The sequence below is a fragment of the Alligator mississippiensis genome, chromosome 6 (assembly GCF_030867095.1).
Source record: "Alligator mississippiensis isolate rAllMis1 chromosome 6, rAllMis1, whole genome shotgun sequence".
In the NCBI taxonomy this organism is placed as follows: domain Eukaryota; kingdom Metazoa; phylum Chordata; order Crocodylia; family Alligatoridae; genus Alligator; species Alligator mississippiensis.
In genome coordinates this window covers 69,803,968-69,823,897 of record NC_081829.1, presented here as the reverse complement: position 1 = coordinate 69,823,897, position 19,930 = coordinate 69,803,968, and the positions used below count along the sequence as shown (strand labels likewise).

The 19,930-nt window shown below is 44.0% G+C and overlaps 2 protein-coding genes across 2 annotated transcripts in view; one reads left to right on the top strand and one right to left on the bottom strand.

The window, feature by feature from the left end:
• Positions 1 to 9,674, top strand: part of PDE6C (phosphodiesterase 6C) — a 38,609-nt gene extending 28,935 nt beyond the window's left edge. Inside the window, exons 15-21 of the mRNA XM_019484244.2 lie at positions 1,385 to 1,472; positions 2,151 to 2,251; positions 3,853 to 3,960; positions 4,276 to 4,339; positions 7,203 to 7,277; positions 7,409 to 7,492; positions 9,444 to 9,674. Of these exons, the coding sequence (XP_019339789.1) occupies positions 1,385 to 1,472; positions 2,151 to 2,251; positions 3,853 to 3,960; positions 4,276 to 4,339; positions 7,203 to 7,277; positions 7,409 to 7,492; positions 9,444 to 9,599 (676 nt within the window). The 3' untranslated portion in view covers positions 9,600 to 9,674. The remainder of the gene's footprint in view (positions 1 to 1,384; positions 1,473 to 2,150; positions 2,252 to 3,852; positions 3,961 to 4,275; positions 4,340 to 7,202; positions 7,278 to 7,408; positions 7,493 to 9,443) is intronic.
• Positions 1 to 19,930, bottom strand: part of LOC102566353 (protein FRA10AC1) — a 103,377-nt gene that overhangs the window by 16,895 nt on the left and 66,552 nt on the right. The window lies entirely within an intron of this gene.

The window sequence follows — 19,930 nt, the reverse complement described above, 5'->3', positions numbered from 1 at the left end:
TATCCAAGATGAGGAGCTTTCCACCCCATGTTAAATGGGAAAAAATTCCCTTGTGTTGGACTTTTTGTGCTTATTATAGCACTATATAGAATAGAAGCCTCTATTTTCATCTATATGTCAACAAACCTTTCAGGCATGTTTTCACACAGTTTGTGCTGTGCATTCCTAGAGTTTACTTCTGTGCCAAAAGAGTCCCTAAGCTGTCATCTGTGGCAAGAGGTTATAATCATAATCTTTTAGAGGATTTCCCCCATACTTAGTATCTGCAGAATAACCCTACCCCCTGCCCTCTTCCATGAATGGAGTTTCAGATTGTAGTCTGTGGCTGAGACATTAGGGGATTTTCTGATTACTGTTGGGGATTCTCTAAATGACGTAGGGAGAGATACTGATTCTTCTGTAACTGGTTGTCACTTCAAGGAGATGAGGCCAAATCTTCTTAATACAGCCTTTCCTGATTGAGAGGTCCATTCACAAGATCAGCGAGAACAAGTCATCTCTAATAGTTACTGGGATTTAATATCGTGTACACATTATTCTTTGATTAACTTCAGAAACCGAACCGTTAACCAAGGAAAAGAAAGAAGATATGCATAGCCCACAAATTCAGAACAAACTAGAATAAAAGTACCATTAGGATTATTTGCCTTTCCTCTCAGTACTGTAGTCTAAAATTGGAATGATCTGTTTTTAAAACTTAACCCAAGGTAGCTGGAGCAGGCTGACCATGTCTTCTAAGATTTGGACAGTCCATAAAACTAAGTGTTTTCTTCTGGAGAGGGCCCAAGGAGCACTATCCTGCCGCACAGTTAATTAGATGACTGTGCCCTAATATCAGTGCATGCATAGACTGTGACGCTTTACTGTGGAGCTAATTAGTCTACTCCATAGTAAAATGCACATGTAGATGCACCCACTAAGTCAGAAAAGCAATGGCATAGTCCACATTGATTACCAAGCAGAAGAAAGGTCAAAAGCCATACAAAGCAATAAATACTAACATTGTGAATATAAGTACTTCTCTATACGTGGAAGGCTCAATGATTAAAGCAACACCACCAACAAAATAAGCATACAGGATAAAATAGGATAAATGTTCAGAAACACAAATGAGGACTAGGCATCTAGCTCCCACTGATTTTCAGCAGAAGTTGGAGGCATAGCAGCTGTTTCTGAAAAACTTTTAATCTTCACCCAGTGATAACACTGAAGTTGTGCAAATATTTTATTGTTTTACTGGGTATTAGTCTCATTTATATTGTTTTATTGTTAACTAATTTCTTTGTGGAATATGCAGCTCAACTTTAATACTACTAATTTAAAACAACAATCATGAAAAAATATGTACTTTGAAATATTGTAAACATGGCCTATTTTTCAACAGGTCAGGTTCTCCACTGGCAAGACTTCATGGATCTTCCATTTTAGAAAGACATCATCTAGAGTATAGTAAAACTCTGCTACAAGATGAGGTTTGTATATGTATACCATCTATTAAAAAGAATTCAAAAGCTTGCATAGGTTTTGACCTGTCAAAGCAGCCTGGGTTGACTTTTTTTTTCTCTCTGACTCATTTCTTATTCTTAGGTTGTAGGCTAGATATTGTATTTGAATTATATCTCCTATAAAGCACTTTCAATTAGCCATATTAAAATAGTGATAAGACTAAAACTGACTATAGCTACAAAGTTCTTTAGTTAAAGACGAAAGATTTATGCGACTTGAAGAGAAACCAGAGTATAAACTCTCGCACAACACCATATAAACTCTCACACAACACTCTCGCACAACAGAGTATAAACACTAAACTCTCGCACAACACCGAGGCAAATTGCAGTCACTCACACTCATCCAACTCCATTGATAACAACAGGATCTTTGCCTGAATACTAGGCTGAGTAAAAGCTTTCCCTTTATACTTTTTCTGCTTTCATGGAATGGCTAACGCTGAATGTCAACTTGAAGTAAAAGGAGGGCTTTATGATTAAGGTGGGGTAGAGTTGCACTTTATAGACTAACCAAATCATAGATGTAGCGTATAAGCTTTTGTAAGCAGAGGGCCTTATTCATCAAATGCAGCATCACAGTATAATACAATTCAAAGATAATTTTGAAAGGGAAATTGAATCTCTAAACTTTTCATCTTGCAGAGTTTGAACATCTTCCAGAACCTGAATCAACGCCAGTTTGACAATGTAATACATTTATTTGAGGTTGCAATAATAGCAACTGACTTGGCTTTGTATTTCAAGTAAGTACTAAATTCTATATAATTTTCTACTGAAAAAATAGTAAACAATTTAAACTGCTTTCCCTATTATAAACACCATATGGAATTGTTTTTAAATTAGATTGTGAAATAAGCTGAATTTTTTAAAGCTTCATGTAAATAGCAAAATATATTTTTTATGTCAAGACATGAATCATGAATTTTCCCTCATGTCCCGTACTGATGTTAGAATACAGTAAAAGCTTTGTTATCCAGCACCCATTGGGAATGCGGGGTGCCGGATAACAAAATATGCCGTTTAACTGAGCAGCCTGAATAGGCATCTTTGCCTGTTTGGGCCACTATTTCTCCTGCCGCGTCCGGGGCATCGTTACCCCTCCTGAAGGCCCTGAGGGACAGGGAGGCGGCCCCGTGCAGCCTGCTATGCCCTGGGCTGTTGGGGCTCAGAGAAAGCTGAAGTGCCATGGTGGGCACTTCCGGTTTCGTTTTACCTTACAAGCCAGCATGCCGGGTAACAGAACGTGCCAGCTTGTAAGGTGCCGGTTAACGGAGCTTTTACTGTACATTAATTTGGCCATTCAAATGCACTCTCTTTTGCCAAGCATGCAATGCATTAAACAACATTAAAACATTGATATTGTAAGACCAATCGTAAAGGTGTGGGCATGGGCGTGGTTTGATATTCCAGGTACCCTATTAGAATCACTCATACTAACGTTGTCAAAATGCTGTCACAAAATTCAATATGGTATGACTTATGGCATGGAAACTAAACTGATAAAAAAGAAACCAGAAACATTAAAAGTTTCCAGTGTAAAATGTATGAAAAATTTGTGTGTTTACTACCACACTAAGCTGATTTAGCACCCATTGCATTCAAGAGAAAAATTTCAATTTACTAAAACGGATGCTGGATGAAACCCTAACAGCAGCTACATTTTTCTAGAAGTCACGATCTTTTTTTCTTTAGCGGTCTAAAGGACTTTTGACCTGTTAGAGCTAGTAGATCATAGGAAAGTCAATTATCCATATATAATGCACTTTTTATAATGAAGAGTAAATGCAATTTCTAATTACATTAGAATGTTTCATGTATATTACTACTTTTTCCAGTGAGGTAAAATCTCTAACCACAGGGGATGAGACAGAAATGTCTCTATAACACCTCTCATGAAAATTACACAGCATGTTACTTCAAACAGTTTATATAAATGATAATCATTTCAATATTTTCCAGTTCATTACTTTAAAGAAACAATTGAGAATGAAGATATATAAGCCCAGTAATATTTAGATAATATCCAAGAAACAAAAATATCACAAGATAATTTAAATATACAGATTTGAGAAACCTGATGCTTTTCACAATGAAATGCAACACATATATATATGTATTGCACAGTGAGAATCTATGGCAAAAACTGTGTGTTATAGAAAAGCTAAGTATATTGAAGTCAATAAAATACTGTCTTTAATTTAATTCAGTGGGATTTAGATCACAAGCAAAACAAATCTGCTCGTTTAGGAAATCATTAACATATGAAATACCATTTTTGGTAACAGCTCAAACATATTTGTCTACCAATACTTCATATATATGAAGTATCTACATGTTTTTACAGGAAAAGGACTATATTTCAGAAGATTGTGGATGCAGTTGAAAAAATGGAAACAGAGGAGGAGGCAATAAAATACATATCTATTGACCCAACCAAAAAAGAAGTTATTATGTATGTACTTAATATTTTACTCTTTTTTCAATAAGTTATCTAGGTGTATTTTTTAGGATTTTCAGGTTCCCACTAATTCTATATTGGTTGGGTGTCTAATTGGTGTTTAAAGGCATTTTTTTTAAAAATGGCTTTAAGTACCTATTAGACACCCAACCAATCTGGAATTAGTGGGAACCTGAAAGACTTTTTTTTATATGCCTTTAAGCACATATCTAAATATTTAAGTACCTAAAAATTCACAGTAAATAAATTAATAAAAATTGACCCCTTATTTCCTTCTTCATTCTGACATTTGTTTCTGTTTCCTGAAAGGGCCATGATGATGACTGGATGTGACTTGTCTGCTATAACCAAGCCTTGGGAGGTGCAAAGCGAGGTAAGTATTTTCAAGAATACTGTATAAGCATATAAACTATTTTTATTCCATGTACATAAAATTGTATTTCTATCTGTCTCATTGTGAACATTATTCAAAACAACTAATTGTATATTGCAAATCTATAGATACTTAAATATAAACCAGAAAGTCTATAAATGATCCCTGAGAACTGGAAACCATTTTCTGGTAGTAAGGCCAGATGAAAATAATCCAAGGTTTAGGCAAGCCCTGCCAAAGGGTATCCAGTGGCACCACCCTCCTACTTGTGAAACAGTCAGGAGAAATCCACACATTTGTATGTCTCTAGTGGGTTATGGAATAGAGAAAATCCCACACAATTTACTGATTCGTTTGATGCACTGGCTGGGGGAGTAGTTAGTTGATTGCATGATTTCACAATGATTACACACTTAATTCATACAACACAATTTTATTTTAAAATTCTTTGCTACGCATATAACACTGCTTAGCTTTAAGAAATACCACAAACATTAAGAACACAATAATTACATATATCAGAAACAATGCTCCAAATGCACTTCCTTCCCAAACAATGCTATAAAAATTAGTAATACAAAAACAACTACAATTACAACTAAAAGTTAAATTTGAATCAATGCTATTATTTTTCATAATATACTTACAATCCTAGAATTCTGAGAAGCCAAACACCTAAATATGGTTTCATTCCTCAGCAGTGCAATTTAATGGGTTGGCCTCAGTAGTACGGTTCAATGGGCTCGCCTCAGCAATACGATTCAATGAAGTGGCCTCAGCAGTGATAGGACTAAGTCCCCTTTGAGCGCTCTGCAGCTTCAGCGTGAACTAAGAGATTCGTGTTCATGGAGAGGGTGGTTCAGGTGATCAGTCTGATCCGGCCTACACTTGCGATTCTTCCTTCGTTGTTCTGCAAGTGAGGTTACCTCCAAATTGGGACAGTAGGTTACAGTTTTTATTGAGTGAGTTGCCATCTTAGGCCCCTCCTACCCAAACCTGTCAATACTCCCAAATTTGGGCTCGGATCTTTCTTAACAGATTCTTTTGCTTGGTAATTAGTTTCTTTTGTTGACCATTTTAATTACTTTGAGGAATTTCCATATCACTGAATTGATTTTTTATTTCCAATCTTGTCAAAAGGCCCTAGGGTTTGATCTCTCGGAATTTGGGATATTTGCTTAAGGGTCATTTTTAGGTTCTCTTTGTTAAAGGCCTCTAAAGATAAAATTCAAGAGTTAAGACTTTGAGCGAAGTCAGGACCTTCCGCACATAGACCAAAACAATGGCCTAAATAAGAAGATAAATCTTGTCTTCTTCCTGAAACTGGCTAATGGGCAACTATTACAAACATTCAAACTATTTCATTCAATATGACATTGTAGTTAGTACAAAGTTTCCTTAAAATGAGGTTCTCTGTTGCATGCTCTTATTTTTGTTACCAAATCCTTGTTTTCCTTCTGACAATTTCTAATGGCAGGTTTTCAATTACGTGATTTGAACTAATTTGGTAGGTCATAAATCAAACTTTAAGCACACAGACAATAGAAAATCCTTGCTCTATTTCAGTACAACCAAAGCACTCTAAAGTAGATTCTATAATATGAAATGCTTTGAGTGCCTAGTTTTCTACATCAGTATTTAGAAATGTTGCCAGTGTTTAAATAATGTATATTCCTACAGGCATTATGGCTTTATCACAGCTGATCTCTTAGGGTATTTCTTTGAGCTATTCTAAGTATAGAATTTGAGTCCTTTTAAGATTCTGCTGGTATTGAAGATATTCTACATTAATTCACAGTAACACATCTTTCAAGCAAAGAATAAAACCCTGTGTATTTCCCAAAAGGCATCCAAGCAAGTTAAGAGTTTAATGGTCAGGAAATCCACTAATAGCCAGAGGTGAAGGTAAATAGGTAAGCAGGTAGTGTGGATCTTTGTGAGACGGTCTGGCTCATGGACATCCATTAACCCATAAATGGCTGTTTTATTAAGATGTCATTGGGAGACCACTGCAGGAGGCTCAAAGGAATTAATGTAATGTGCCTTACAAATTATTAGGAGATTTTATGATGCTGGCACTATTTCTTTGGAACATTATGTGGATGCCGCTTTCAACAATCAGCCCCCAAGTGCCATCAAAATGGCAGATATGATTTACTAGCAAAAGCCTCACAAATGTAGAGTACGTGCTCTGTAACTTGCCTTTCCAATCTGTTGAAAAAATGTGCAGATCAGCTTCATGTTTACACCTCTGCAATATATAAAATGTGGTATTCTCTCTTCCTACCAATCATTTTTAAGCATATTGTATGGTTAGCAAAAACACTTGCAGGAGGGGAGCTGGCACCAGTATTTAAGCAGCTTAATAGGTTGCCAAAAGCACTCATCTACTAGTTTACACACACTACTAGTACTCTTTGCTTCTAGAAACTTGATATTCCAAAACCTAGAATGTGAAGAGTGCTTCTTTAAATATTTTCTTTCAATCTTGGGTAATTTGCTTCAGTTGATACCTTAATCAGCTGCACAAACAAAAGTATAAGCATTGTAGCAACAAGATAGACAATTCAGTTAAAAATAATTAAGATAATAGGATTTTATTTTTTTCTGTCTGTCTGACAGATCTATGTTATTGGATGAATCTCTCTCCTGTCTGAGAGACCAGTAATACTCTAAGATTGATACTTTGTAAGGAAATTAGGTTTTTTTTAATGATGTATTTAAAATAACTTGCACTAGATTTCAATTAATTTTCATTTTCATTCAATAGCTTCTAAAAAAACTTGAATGAATTCCAGCTTTGTTCTAAACATGTACTGTTTACTATTACAATGTCAGTAACCCAGCATATTTGCATTCTCAGGTTGCCCTCATGGTTGCAAATGAATTCTGGGAGCAAGGTGATCTAGAGCGAAATGTGCTGCAGCAACAGCCAATTGTAAGTTTTTTTTGATATTATAAGCTGTATTACATTCTGTATGTGATAACTACTGAAGCCAGGCTGGTCAGTTAAAATAATTGTATTATTAAGTCAAAACGCGTAATGTAAATGCTGATATTCTCTTCTAGCCTATGATGGACAGAAACAAAGCAGATGAACTACCCAAGCTTCAAGTTGGTTTCATTGATTTTGTATGTACATTTGTATACAAGGTAAGGAAAACAATTTTTATTCTTTCTTGGTAAGGTTCTGAATGACAAAAAGGTCAAAGAGCAGGTTTGATTAAAATATTCTGGATATTAGCTGGGCTGTCATATTCTTTGACTAGCTACTATTATAAGGGCCATAATTTTAAGCTTTTCATGCATAGAAGATTTTGCTCTTGCAAGTGCTGGAGTTTGTGAGCACCCTCAAGCTCCAATGAACACTTCAATGGAATCTGAGAGGCTCAGCATCTCCTAGCAGTTGCTCAGTACCTTAAAAGTTTGAGTTAACTGCTGTCTGATTTACACAAACCCATCTAATGTGAAGACAGAACATGCGGATATATATGGAATTAATTAAAATAATGTCCTAATTAGCAAAGGGAGTAGGAGTCCTGAAGTAGTCTGCATCATCTGAAAGGCACTATAGTTGCTTCAGTTACTGCACCATACGGCTAAGGCTCTTCCAACAGGTCAGGTAAAAGAATTAGATGGAATAAAGTAACCCCAACAGGTAAATGTACAAGTCTCAAGATATCAGGACAGTTATTCTAAACAGGAATAAAGCCAGACTGGGAAAGTGGTTAAGGACAGGGGAAGGAGTAGGAAAGAATTAATAATTTACAGCACATAATTTAGCATGTATTAGTTTGATACACTGAGGTATTAGTATACCAACTTGGTGTTTTTGATAGACGCCCACTAGTAACATGACAGAATATGCTACCAGTCATGGAATGGTACCAATGGCTGTGTCTACACAAGTGTGGATGTTTGTGTCCTGGAGGAACACCTGTACCACATGCCCTTTAGTGTGCAGCAGGTTACCCCAAGTGGGGTAGGGGAGGCTGGGGCCAGCAACTGTGCTGCCCCAGCAACCTTACCTGGGGTTTTGGGAGCCTCGGGGAGCTGCAGCCATGGCAATCCTGCCACTTGGAGTCTGATTGGCAGCCGGAGTGCAGCTCCAGCTGGCCAGGCTTCGGTTCTGGGCGGTGCACACTATCCATGTCCCCCCTCCACCATGTGCTGCATCGCTTTTTCTACGTGGAGATCCCAGGGTAAAAAAACCCCACTGCACTGCTACCTTGCAGCATGGAGAACACCTAAATGTTGCGGTATGTGGCACCACAGATGGGTCTGCAGTACCACATAACGCACAGCTGTGCTCATCTGGATGTAGCCAATGGGTGCATCTATACTGCTTAACTGTGCAGTAGACTAATTTGCTGTAGTGTAAAGCATGACAGTCTACACGTGTGATGCAATTAAGCTGCAGCAAACTGATTTTTGGCACTGTCTACTATCTTACTGCAGTGAAAATAACTGTGCCTAAATGCATGTGTAAATGCTGACCAGGATGTACACTGCGACCAGTCAGCCCAGGCAGCAGGAGGTCAGATGCCTGCCTGCTGCCTAACCACAGGGTTCCACATGCAGTGCCCCAAACCAGCCTCTCCGCTGCCACCTCCTGGGGTCCAGAGCTGACCCCACAGCTCCCTGCCAGTCCGGAGCTGCTCCACCCCAGCTCAAACTGCTGCGGTCCTGAGAGCAGCACTTGCGCATGAGCTGTGGACCAGAGAAGTTTGATCATCTACACGTTCCGTTAAGGTGCCATGCTAAACTCTGACACAAACTATGCCGGAGTTTATAATGTTACCTTAATGGCACCTGTAGATGCACCCAGTAAGTACTGCAACTGCATTTAAGCTTTTCCATGCAGTAGAAAATACATCTAGTTAGACATATACCAATGAAGCATGTGCATAGCACATAAAGCAAAACAAATCTCTCACTATATGTGCCACATGCTGAAATGTCAGGAACTACAGAAAAGTGAAAGCACAAATGGGTTGCAGGGTTGTTACACCTATTAATAATATTTTATTCATCCATTTTTAAACTTTAAAAACATGATGCGTTATAAATAGGTAATTTACTTATTCAAAAATTGTTTGTTTAGGAATTTTCAAGGTTTCACAAGGAAATTACACCTATGCTTGCCGGTCTTCAAAACAATAGGGTACAATGGAAAACACGTGCGGACGTGTACGATGAAAGGATGAAACTTATCGAAGAAGAAAAGAAAAAACAGGAAGAAACAGCACCCAAAGGTTAGGCATGTTTAAGGTTTCCATTCCCATGCAAGGCAGCCACTTGACACATTTCTATTCCTATTCTACAAGTATGTGAAATGCACGTTTCTTTCAGTATTTATGGCAACATTCAACTGAATTGCAGCTAGTGCTGTGCCAGTCAGAAGTAGCAAAATTGTCTCTATTTTTAGTGAAGAGATGAATAATTAATCAAAGTTACACAAAACCAGGAGACACTGCCCTGATGATTTAGGCTGCTATGCTGGAACAAAGAATCTCCAGTCATGGTTAAAGTCAAACTCTTTCAATAGCACTTAACAGAAGATAAAATGTTGCTTACTTGAGGAAGAAGCAGCTATAAGCACCAGAAAGACTGGAGGGGCCTTTAAAGCATAAACAGCTTAAGTTTCTCTGGCTACCCTAAGAATGGAAAGCAAGCTTGATGTGGCTGGGCATACTGGGCGTGTCTACACATGGGCATTAAAGCACAGTAGCCCAGTTTACTGTGCATTAAAGCGTCACATCAAAAACCATGCTAATACCCAGTAAAAATAGGCTACTGCACATTAAGCACAACTAAAAGACCATGTGCTTTTCCTACTGTGCAGTAGGGCAGCCTAATGTGAGTTTATTTAGTACCTCACATTAGAGGTACTAAATTTAATGCACATTAGAAAACCTGCATTAATGAATGTGTAGACACGCCCACTGTCTGAAATCTTAGTTGTCAACATTCCCTTATAAGAAGCTTGGATTGAGCTTCTTTCCTGACACCTTACATTAAGTTTCTTGTCTAAAAAAATTATATTCTTCAACCATAAAGTCTAACACATTCTTCAGTCTTCCACGACAACCCGATTTTGAAACTGAAAATACATTCTTAGGTGTAAGAAAATGGTGCTACATCTGAAATCTCTTAGCCTTCTATTTTTGAAATTTTACAGGCTACCTAGGAAAAAGTCAGGAAAGATACCTGTAATGAAAACAAGTTTACTCAAAGATATTGATTAGGCCTAGTAATTAAATATCTTGATTATTAGAGCAGCTGAGGATTTTTCTTCTTATGAAATAACCTTTAAAATAATCTTTCTAGGAACATCTGCCTAAAAACTTTACTTTGTTTAGATCCTTCCAAATATGCAGAACCAGTAACCTCAGAATACTTTACCCAGAATACCCATAGAAGTTGGTTATGTTTATTTGCTGTTGGTTCACAATCTGTACTGGCATTGGTGACAGCCAATAGGGGGTGCACATGGGTGCATGTGCATCCCCTGAGCTTGGCGGTGCTGCCAACACTGCTGGTGGCATCTGCGGGTGGTGGCTGTTCACCACCTCCCGTCACCGCTGACACTGCCAGCAGTGTCTGTGGGCAGTCCCCAATTGCTCCTGGCTGCTGCCGATGCTACCGGCAGTGTTTGTGGGTGGTTGCAGACCACTGGTCAGCGTTTGCCACCTCCCCTGCCGCCAACGGCACCACAGCTGCCTGCAGGAGCTCCCTGCTCGCTGCCACCATGCTCCCACTGCCAACAGTGCTATCACCACCTGCGGGAGCTTGCCGTGCCTCCCCAGCCTCTGGGGGCACATGGTGTTCATGTGTATTGGTCAATGCCGAGTGCTGGCTGGTGGTTAATTAACCTGGCAACCTCAGGAAGTGCCAATGGCTTTGGGAGGATGAGTATCTGAGGAGGGTAGTGGAATCCTTGATGGAGGAAATGCCATCAAAAAGTGGATGAGCTTAACCACTCTGATTTTGCCAGTGGTATCCAGACAGGGAAGATTGGGCTCTGCCGCCATAGCTGGCAACCAATCTAGGGGTGGAGCCCTGAAAGGCAGGCAGATGGAAAACCTTGTCTGTACTGGCAACTCCTGCATTGTAGCTGGTTCCAAACATATTGACTTCCATCCTTCCTTTGGAACAAACCAGTAAAGCTGAGGGAGACACTAATACAGGGGCAAAGCAGCATCTCCAGATCAACTGCTCAGGCTATTGCAGCCACAACACACAGAGAGAATACTCTATCCTTGCTGGCATCGTGGACACAACACAGAAGGTGGCAGTTACAGGTTAGAAGCTCTCACTTGATTGGTATAGAGGGCACCATGGGTCACCTTCAACAGTGGGAGGAATCATCATGTTCCACTTGTCAGCTACCTCCCACCATAATACTGGGCAGCCCCCAGACAGTGAGGTGCTGCCCCGCCGCAGTCTTTCTGCCTCATTGAGTGCCTGGGACTAGGCTAGAAGCTGAAAAGCAGAGGGAAACCTCGCACCTGGCAAAAAGAAAAAACCAAGAACTTTCCGGCTTGGAAGCTGGAACATCAGGACCATGTGGCCTGGCTTGACAGATGATGACTACCTACAGTACATGAGCAGCAAACGGAAGTCAGTCTGGATTAATCCTGAGCTATACAAACTCAATGTTGATATTGCAGTGCTCCAGGAAACAAGACTTTCAGATGCTGGTTCTATCCAAGAAGACGTTTATACCTTCTTTTGGAAGGGTAAAAGCGCTTAAGAAAATTGTCTGCATGATGTCAGTTTTGCCGTGAGTAACAAGTTGGTAAAGCTTATAGAAACACCCATTGGGAGGTCAGAGCACTTCATATCACTTAGACTTCAGATGATCATCAGTTCTGTGAACATTATCAGCTCCAGGCCTGAGAAAAAGAATACATTTTACAACACTGCACCAAGTCATCAAAGTGATACCATCAACTGAGTGATTATTCCTCCTTGGAGACTTCAGTGCAAGAGTCGGCACAGGCAACAACTCATGGCCAGATTGCCTAGGACAATTTGGCATCATTAAGATGAATGAAAACAGCTAATGACTTCTTGAATTCTGTGCCCAAAACCAACTATGCATTACCAATTCATATTTTGCTGGAAAAGATTGTCACAAAGTGTCATGGCAACATCCATGATCAGGCCACTGATACCAACTAGACCTTGTTATTCTTAGGTTGAAAGACTTACCTTCAGTGCAGAAGACCCACACGTTCCACAGTGCTGACTGTGACATGAACCACTCCCTAATCATTAGCAAAGTGAAGATTACAACCAAGAAACTATATAGAACAAAACCTAGGAGCAAGCCCAAAATCAATACTACTAACACCATGAACCAGAGGAAGTGAGGAAAGTTTGTGAGGACTTTTGAATTCAGCATGCTTGGAAAGTCACTACCAGAGAAGGCAGAGGAAATTTGGGAAGGTTTAAGAACTGCAATCTATGAAACAGCTAAAGCTACATTTGGGGAATACAGACCATCCAATAAGGACTGGTTGAAAGAAAATGTAGAAGAACTATTACTTCTTATCAACATCAAGAACACAGCCTATCTGGAACACAACAAGAAGAAAACAGTGAACACCAAAGCAAGACTTTAACATGGAAAAAATGAGGTACAGAGAGTGTGGCAGTGCACTTGCAGTGCCTGCCACTTTAAGGGCTGAGTCAGAAAGCCAGCAGGCGCTTGGTTGTGGCAGCCATTTTAGAACACTGGCTGCCTATATAAACATAGCAGTTTGCTGCTGCTAGCCCAGGCAGAAACATCACCTGGCTGAGCTGCATGGAACTTCTAGCAGGTAGGAACTAGAGGCTCTTAGTCCTGGGCATGACCTAAAACTGCACCCTGCCAGGGAAGGGTGGCCTGGTGGGGCTCCTGGTGGCATTGGAGTCCCCAGGAAATGCCAGGCCAGTTACCTCCCAGTGAAAGGCAAGGAGGTGTGCCTTAACCTCAGCCCCCATCTTTGGGTGGGCTTTGGAGGCAGGAGGGGGGCCAGGCATGGCTGTGGCCACCTGAGCCCATAAGAGGGGTGTAAGACCCCTGGGAGTGAGTGCAGTGGGGCCAGGCATGGCAAATGGAGTGCCACCTGAGACTATGGGGGTGGTCCCCCCGAGGCCCTGAGAGAAGGCAGTGTAATGAGGCCCAAGGGAAGAGGGCAGAGTTGTGTGGCCACGCACAGAGTAGGGCTGAATGGGAGTAGGCCTGAAGGAGCACGTTGAGCAGGGCCAAACTGGGACTAAGCTTGAAAAGCAGCGCAAGGCCCAGTCCTGTGAGTAGTTGATTGGGAAGATGATGAGCAGACCTCAGGGTGGGGTGTGGTGCAGGGGCCCTAGAGAGGGCATGATAGGAACCCCATGTGAGGGGAGTAGGCCAAGGTATGTCTTCGGATGCCTTAGGCCATAGTTTGGGCCAGAGGCCAAGTAAGGGGGCTCAGTCAGAGATAGGGGGCAAGTCCTGACCCTGATAAGTCCTCTACCACAAGGAGGCTGAGTATAGGTCGAAAGTAAGACCTGTAGTTGAACACAATGACCTGCTGCTGGGGGGGGTGGGGGGGGGAGGCGGTGCGGAGAGGAGGGAGTGAGAGTCCCTGTGAGACCCTGGAGCACTAGTGATGGTGTGAGTTAAGAATATCATGTGGATGCCATCTGTGAAGCCTGGGCTATGGTGTAGGCAAGGTCAGAGCCACAGATATTGCCCCCTGGCATCGGGGCATGTAATGGACAGTCTCCCATATTTACCATCTGTTTATGGGAACACCAAAGTTGTGGCAGGAGAGACAGGGTGGACTGCCCCATAAAGACAGATGGGCAGGCCAGCATGGGACCTGACCCCTAGCTTGCCCCTTGTCACAGAGAGCAACCAGGCATTGTGCAAATCAGTACTGGACTAAGCTCTGTGAAGAGATGCAGACAACCTGAGACACAGGAAACCTAAAAGTCATATATGATGGTCTGAAGAAAGCTCTAGGCCCTACTGTCAACAAAGTTGCTCCTCTCAAATCACAGAGCGGTGAAGCCATTACAGATAGAAGCAAGCAGATGTCTCATTGGGTTGAACACTACTCAGAGCTATACTTACAAAAAAGAAACATCACCAGCGAATCACTGGACCAAATACCAACTCTACAGGTCATGCCAGAGTTAGACGTGGAGCCCACTGTAGAAGAGCTAACCAAGGCCACTGATTCATTATCAAGTGGCAAGGCTCCTGGAAAAGATGGAATTCTCAAGTGTGGGAAAGAAAGCCTACTACCATATCTTCATCAGCTGCTGCTCAAATGCTGAAGAGGGTGAGGTACCACAAGACATGCATGAAACAAACATTGTCACTTCGTATAAAAATAAGGGAGATAAGGGTGAATGCAACAACTAAAGAGGTATCTCACGACTAAATATAGCAGGAAAAGCTTTTACAAGGGTCATCTTGGTGCACCTACAACAGCTGGTGAGTTGTGTCTACCCTGAATCTCAGTGCAGATTCAGGGCCAGAAGATCAACCATAGGCATGATATTTTTCCCTGCATCAACTTCAAGAAAAGTGCAGAGAGCAAAACTGACCATTGTACGTTGCCTTTGTGGATTTAACCAAAGCATCAGATACTGTCAGCAGAGCAATCCTATTTGCAGTCCTAGAAAAGATAGGATGCTCACCAATCCTGCTAAGTCTTACACATTCCTTCCACGACAACATGAAAACAACTGTTCAGTTTGATGGGTCCACATCAGACAGCTCTGAGATGCAAAGCAGAGTGAAGTAAGGATGGTTTCTTGCCCCTATGCTCTTTGGAATCTTCTTCTCAGTACTTCTGAATTTTAAGCACGTTTAAAGATATGGAAGGTGGAGTGTACCTTCACACAAGATCAGATGGTAAACTCTTCAACCTATCATGACTCAAGGCAAAGACTACAGTTAGAAAAGTGCTTATCAGGGAGCTTCTGTTCACTGATGATGCTGCCCTTATAGCCCACGAGGAAGATCTACTACAATAACTCATGGATCGCCTGTTAAGAGCTTGTTGGGCATTTGCTCTCACTATCAGCATAAAGAAAACAGTTGTGCTAGGACAGGGAGTTCCACAAGATCCATCAGTCACCCTTAATGAGAGCCAGCTAGAAGTAATCCAAAAGTTAAGATACCTAGGTTCTAGTGACCACAAACCTCTCACTGGATGAAGAACTTAATGTTCACATTGGAAAGGCGGTAACCACCTTCAGCAGACTAACTAAGGGATCATGGAGCAACTCAAAGATTACCATCAAGACCAAAATGCTAGTGTACAAGGCTTGCATACTCAGCACTCTCCATGGTGGGAAAACATGGATAACTTATGCACACGAAGAGAAAAGGTTTAACAGCTTCCAAGCTTACACCGCATATTCAACATCAAATGGCAAGATAAAGTTACCAACGCAGAGGTTCTATAAAAGGGCAAATTTACCAAGTGTGACAGTCCTACTCAGACAAAGATGACTGTGCTGGCTAGGCCATCAGAGCAGATTGGAAGATGGACATATACCCAAGGACATGCTATATGAGGAACTATTGGGGAGAACAATAGGACACCCCAAGCTTTGCTATAAAGACACATGCAAAGAAGATATGAAGGCATTTGGAATTGATCCTGGCCAATGGGAAACCTTGGCAAATGATCAGAACAAGTGGTGGTGCTGTCTCCACCAAGTCATTAAAGTCCATGAAAGGAATTGGCTCCAACAGCTTGAAAAGAAAAGTCTCCAGCACAGCCAGAGGTAAGCGGGGCCCGTGGAGAGAGAGGGCTAACCCTTAGTGAGTGATAGGAGGCGGCTGAGTGGAGCCGGGCTGGGTCAAGCCCCGCCCAGGCCCCTACTTTGCCCAGCCCCCCAGGGAGCCATGCGACCGGAGCCACGTGAACAGGCTGTGCAAACAGGCGCACTTCTCTGCCGGCGCGTGAGTTAGCGCGGAGTTTGCACAGGAGGGCATACGGGAGGGTCCAGGACCCTGCCAGCGCACCCCCCAGGGTAGACAGTCCCAGCCATAGCCAGCCTCCAGAGGCATGACATGGATGGGCACGCGCCGCACCACTCGGGTCCCCTCGGGCTCCACAGCCCCCCCTTCTAGCACCTCAGAGATGGCCACCCAGACGGAGCCCCTGGTTCCAGGCTCCACGCAGATGGAACCCCTGGCTCTCGGCTGCGGGGGCTGCCTGCCCCTTTTTCAGGCTCTGGGGCCTGGGAGCATGGTGACCTCCCCTTGTGGGGTCTGCTCCCTTTTGGGGTCTCTGGCGCGCCAGCTGGAGGAGCTCCAGGCCACAGTCCACAGACTGCGTGCCATCAGGGGCTGCGAGCAGGAGATAGACTCCTACTGCCAGGCCCTTCTCCCCCGGGAGGCGGAGGGTAGACCACAGTCTCCCTCCAGGACAAGGGAGGACTCCAGGACCTCCCATTCTGTCCAGTCAGGGGGATGGACCAAGGTGGTCAAGGGACCTAAGGCCTGCCGCACCAAGGCCCCTCCCCCGCCAGAACTGAGCAACAGGTACGCACCTCTTGCTGCTCCAGCAGAGCCTGCTGAATTGCCGGCTCCCGCAGGCAACATGGACCCAACTGCAGCTACTGCCTCTGCTCTCCCCAAGACAAAACGTAAGGTGTTTGTTGTGGGAGACTCCCTCCTGAGGGGGACTGAGGGGGCAATCTGCCACCCCGACCCCTTAGCCCGGCAAGTCTGCTGCTTCCGGGGGGCCCGCATCCAGGACATTGCAGAGATGATCCCAAAACTCCTCAAACCCACAGACCACTATCCCATGCTCCTTATTCATGTGGGCACCAATGACACAGCTCAGAGTGCTCCCAGCCGGGTCATGAGGCGCTACAGGGATTTGGGAGCGGGGCTAAAGGGTCTGGGGGCACAGGTGGTGTTCTCATCAATCCTCCTAGTCTCAGGCTATGGGCTGAGGAGGAAGAGGAGTATCTACGTGGTCAACCAAAGACTGCAGCGCTGGTGTCGTCGGGAAGGCTTTGGCTTTCATGACCACAGCCCGCTCTTTGGTGAGAGAGGCAGCGAGCTGCTGGGAAGAGATGGCCTCCACCTCTCTCCCCTAGGGAGGAGGCTCTTCTCAGCCAGACTGGCTGACCTGCTTCACCGGGCTTTAAACTAAGCCCACTGGGGGATGGGGGGACTACCGCCACTGCTGGCCCACTGAGCAATCCTTGCAAAGCCAGCGGATCACGGCACTCAAGGGAGCCCACCCCAGCCCCAGCCCTGGTAAAATCTGTGGGCAGGGAAGGAGCCCCCAGGGGGCACTTGCCTGCCTGTACACTAATGCCAGGAGCTTGGGGAATAAGCAGGAGGAACTCATCCTCCTGCTCAGTGCAAACAATTATGATGTCATAGGGATCACGGAGACCTGGTGGGACTCCACCCATGACTGGACCACGGGTATAGATGACTATACCCTGTACAGGAGGGATCGTGTAGAGAAAAGGGGCGGGGGTGTAGCTCTCTATGTTAAGGAAAGCTACACGTCCCTGCAAGCTGATATTGGCAACCAGGGTGGACGACTGGAGACCCTCTGGGTTAAAATCCGTGGGGAACACGGCACAGGGGACACAATGGTGGGAGTCTATTACAGACCTCCCACCCAAAGTCCTGAGCTTGACCAGGAGTTTGCCCGGGAACTGGCTGAGGCAGCATGCTCCAGGACCATGGTTGTCATGGGTGACTCCAATTACCCAGACATCTCGTGGGAGGATCGCTCAGCAAAATTTGAGCGGTCGCAAAGCTTCCTCTCATACGTGGATGACCTCTACCTGACTCAAGAAGTCTGTGGGCCAACGAGAGGCAAAACGCTGCTCGACCTGGTACTGGCTACTGGGGATGACCTAGTCGGCAACCTAGTGATCGATGGGAAGCTGGGTGACAGCGACCATGAGCTGATCACCTTCACCATCCGCCAAAAAGCTGGCAAGTCAGTCAGCAACACGGAAGTCCTTGACTTCAGGAAAGCCGACTTTGACAAGCCCAGGAGGCTTGTCAGTGAGGCCCTAAGGGACCGTGACCACAGGGAGAGGGGAGTTTCATAGGTTTCATAGGCATTAGGGCTGGAAGAGACCTCGGAAGATCATCGAGTCCAGCCCCCCGCCCAAAGGGCAGGACGTCAGCTGGGGTCATAGGATCCCAGCAAGATAAGCATCCAGTTTCATCTTGAAGGTGTTCAATGAAGGCGCTTGAACAACCTCCGGTGGCAGGCTGTTCCAGACCTTGGGGGCTCGGACAGTAAAGAAATTCTTCCTTATGTCCAGCCTGAAACGATCTTGTAGTAGTTTGTGACCATTCGTCCTCATCATCCCTTGGGGCGCTCTGGTGAACAAACGTTCCCCTAGATACTGGTGGTCACCCCTGATAAACTTGTAGGTGGCCATCAGATCACCCCTGAGCCTGCGCTTTTCCAGGCTAAAGAGTCCCACAGCTCTCAGCCTGTCACCTGTTTTCCTGATCTCTGATCATGCACGTGGATCTTCTCTGGACTCTCAAGCTTCTCCACATCCTTTTTGAATTGTGGAGCCCAAAACTGGACGCAGTACTCCAGCTGCAGCCTCACTAAGGCCAAGTACAGGGGGAGAATGACATCTCGGGATTTGCTTGAGAAGCATCTATGGATGCAAGCCAGCGTTTTGGTCGCTTTACTAGCCGCAGCATCGCATTGCAGGCTCATGTTCATCTTGTGGTCAATGATGACCCCCAAGTCTCTTTCTTCCATAGTGCTAACCAACATAGCACTGCCAAGCCTATAAGGATGCTGCGGGTTTTTTTTCCCCAAGGTGGAGAACCTTGCATTTATCGGTGTTGAACACCATCAGATTCTCATCCGCCCACTTGCTGAGCCTGTCCAGGTCTGCCTGGATCATCCGCCTGTCTTCTGGTGTGGATGCTTTGCCCCAAAGTTTGGTGTCATCGGCGAACTTGGCCAGTCCGCTTCTGACTCCAGTGTCCACATCATTAATGAAGATGTTGAACAGTATGGGTCCAAGGACAGAGCCCTGGGGGACCCCACTGGTCACAGGACACCACGATGAGTGACTTCCATCAATTACTACCCTCTGGGTCCGACCCCAGAGCCAATTTTCCAGCCAGTGGATCGTGCTGGACCCAAGGCGACAATTGGCCAGTTTCTCCAAGAGACAATCATGGGACACCAGATCGAAGGCTTTTTTGAAGTCAAGATATATGACATCAATCTCATCTCCCTTGTCCAGGTGATATGTCACCTGGTAGTAGAAGGAAATAAGATTGGTCAAGCAAGACCTACCCGCAACAAACCCATGCTGGCTATCCCTTAAGATGTTGGCGTCGGCCAGTCCATTAAGGATAGCCTCCTTAATAAACTTTTCTAAGATCTTCCCCAGGATAGAAGTCAGGCTGATGGGCCTATAGTTAGCCGGATCCACTTTCCTCCCTTTCTTGAAGATAGGCACCACGTTGGCCTTCTTCCAGTCTTCGGGCACTACACCAGAGCATGTCATAGGGACATCAGAGAATCTGATGGTGTTCAACGCCGATAAATGCAAGGTTCTCCACCTTGGGAAGAA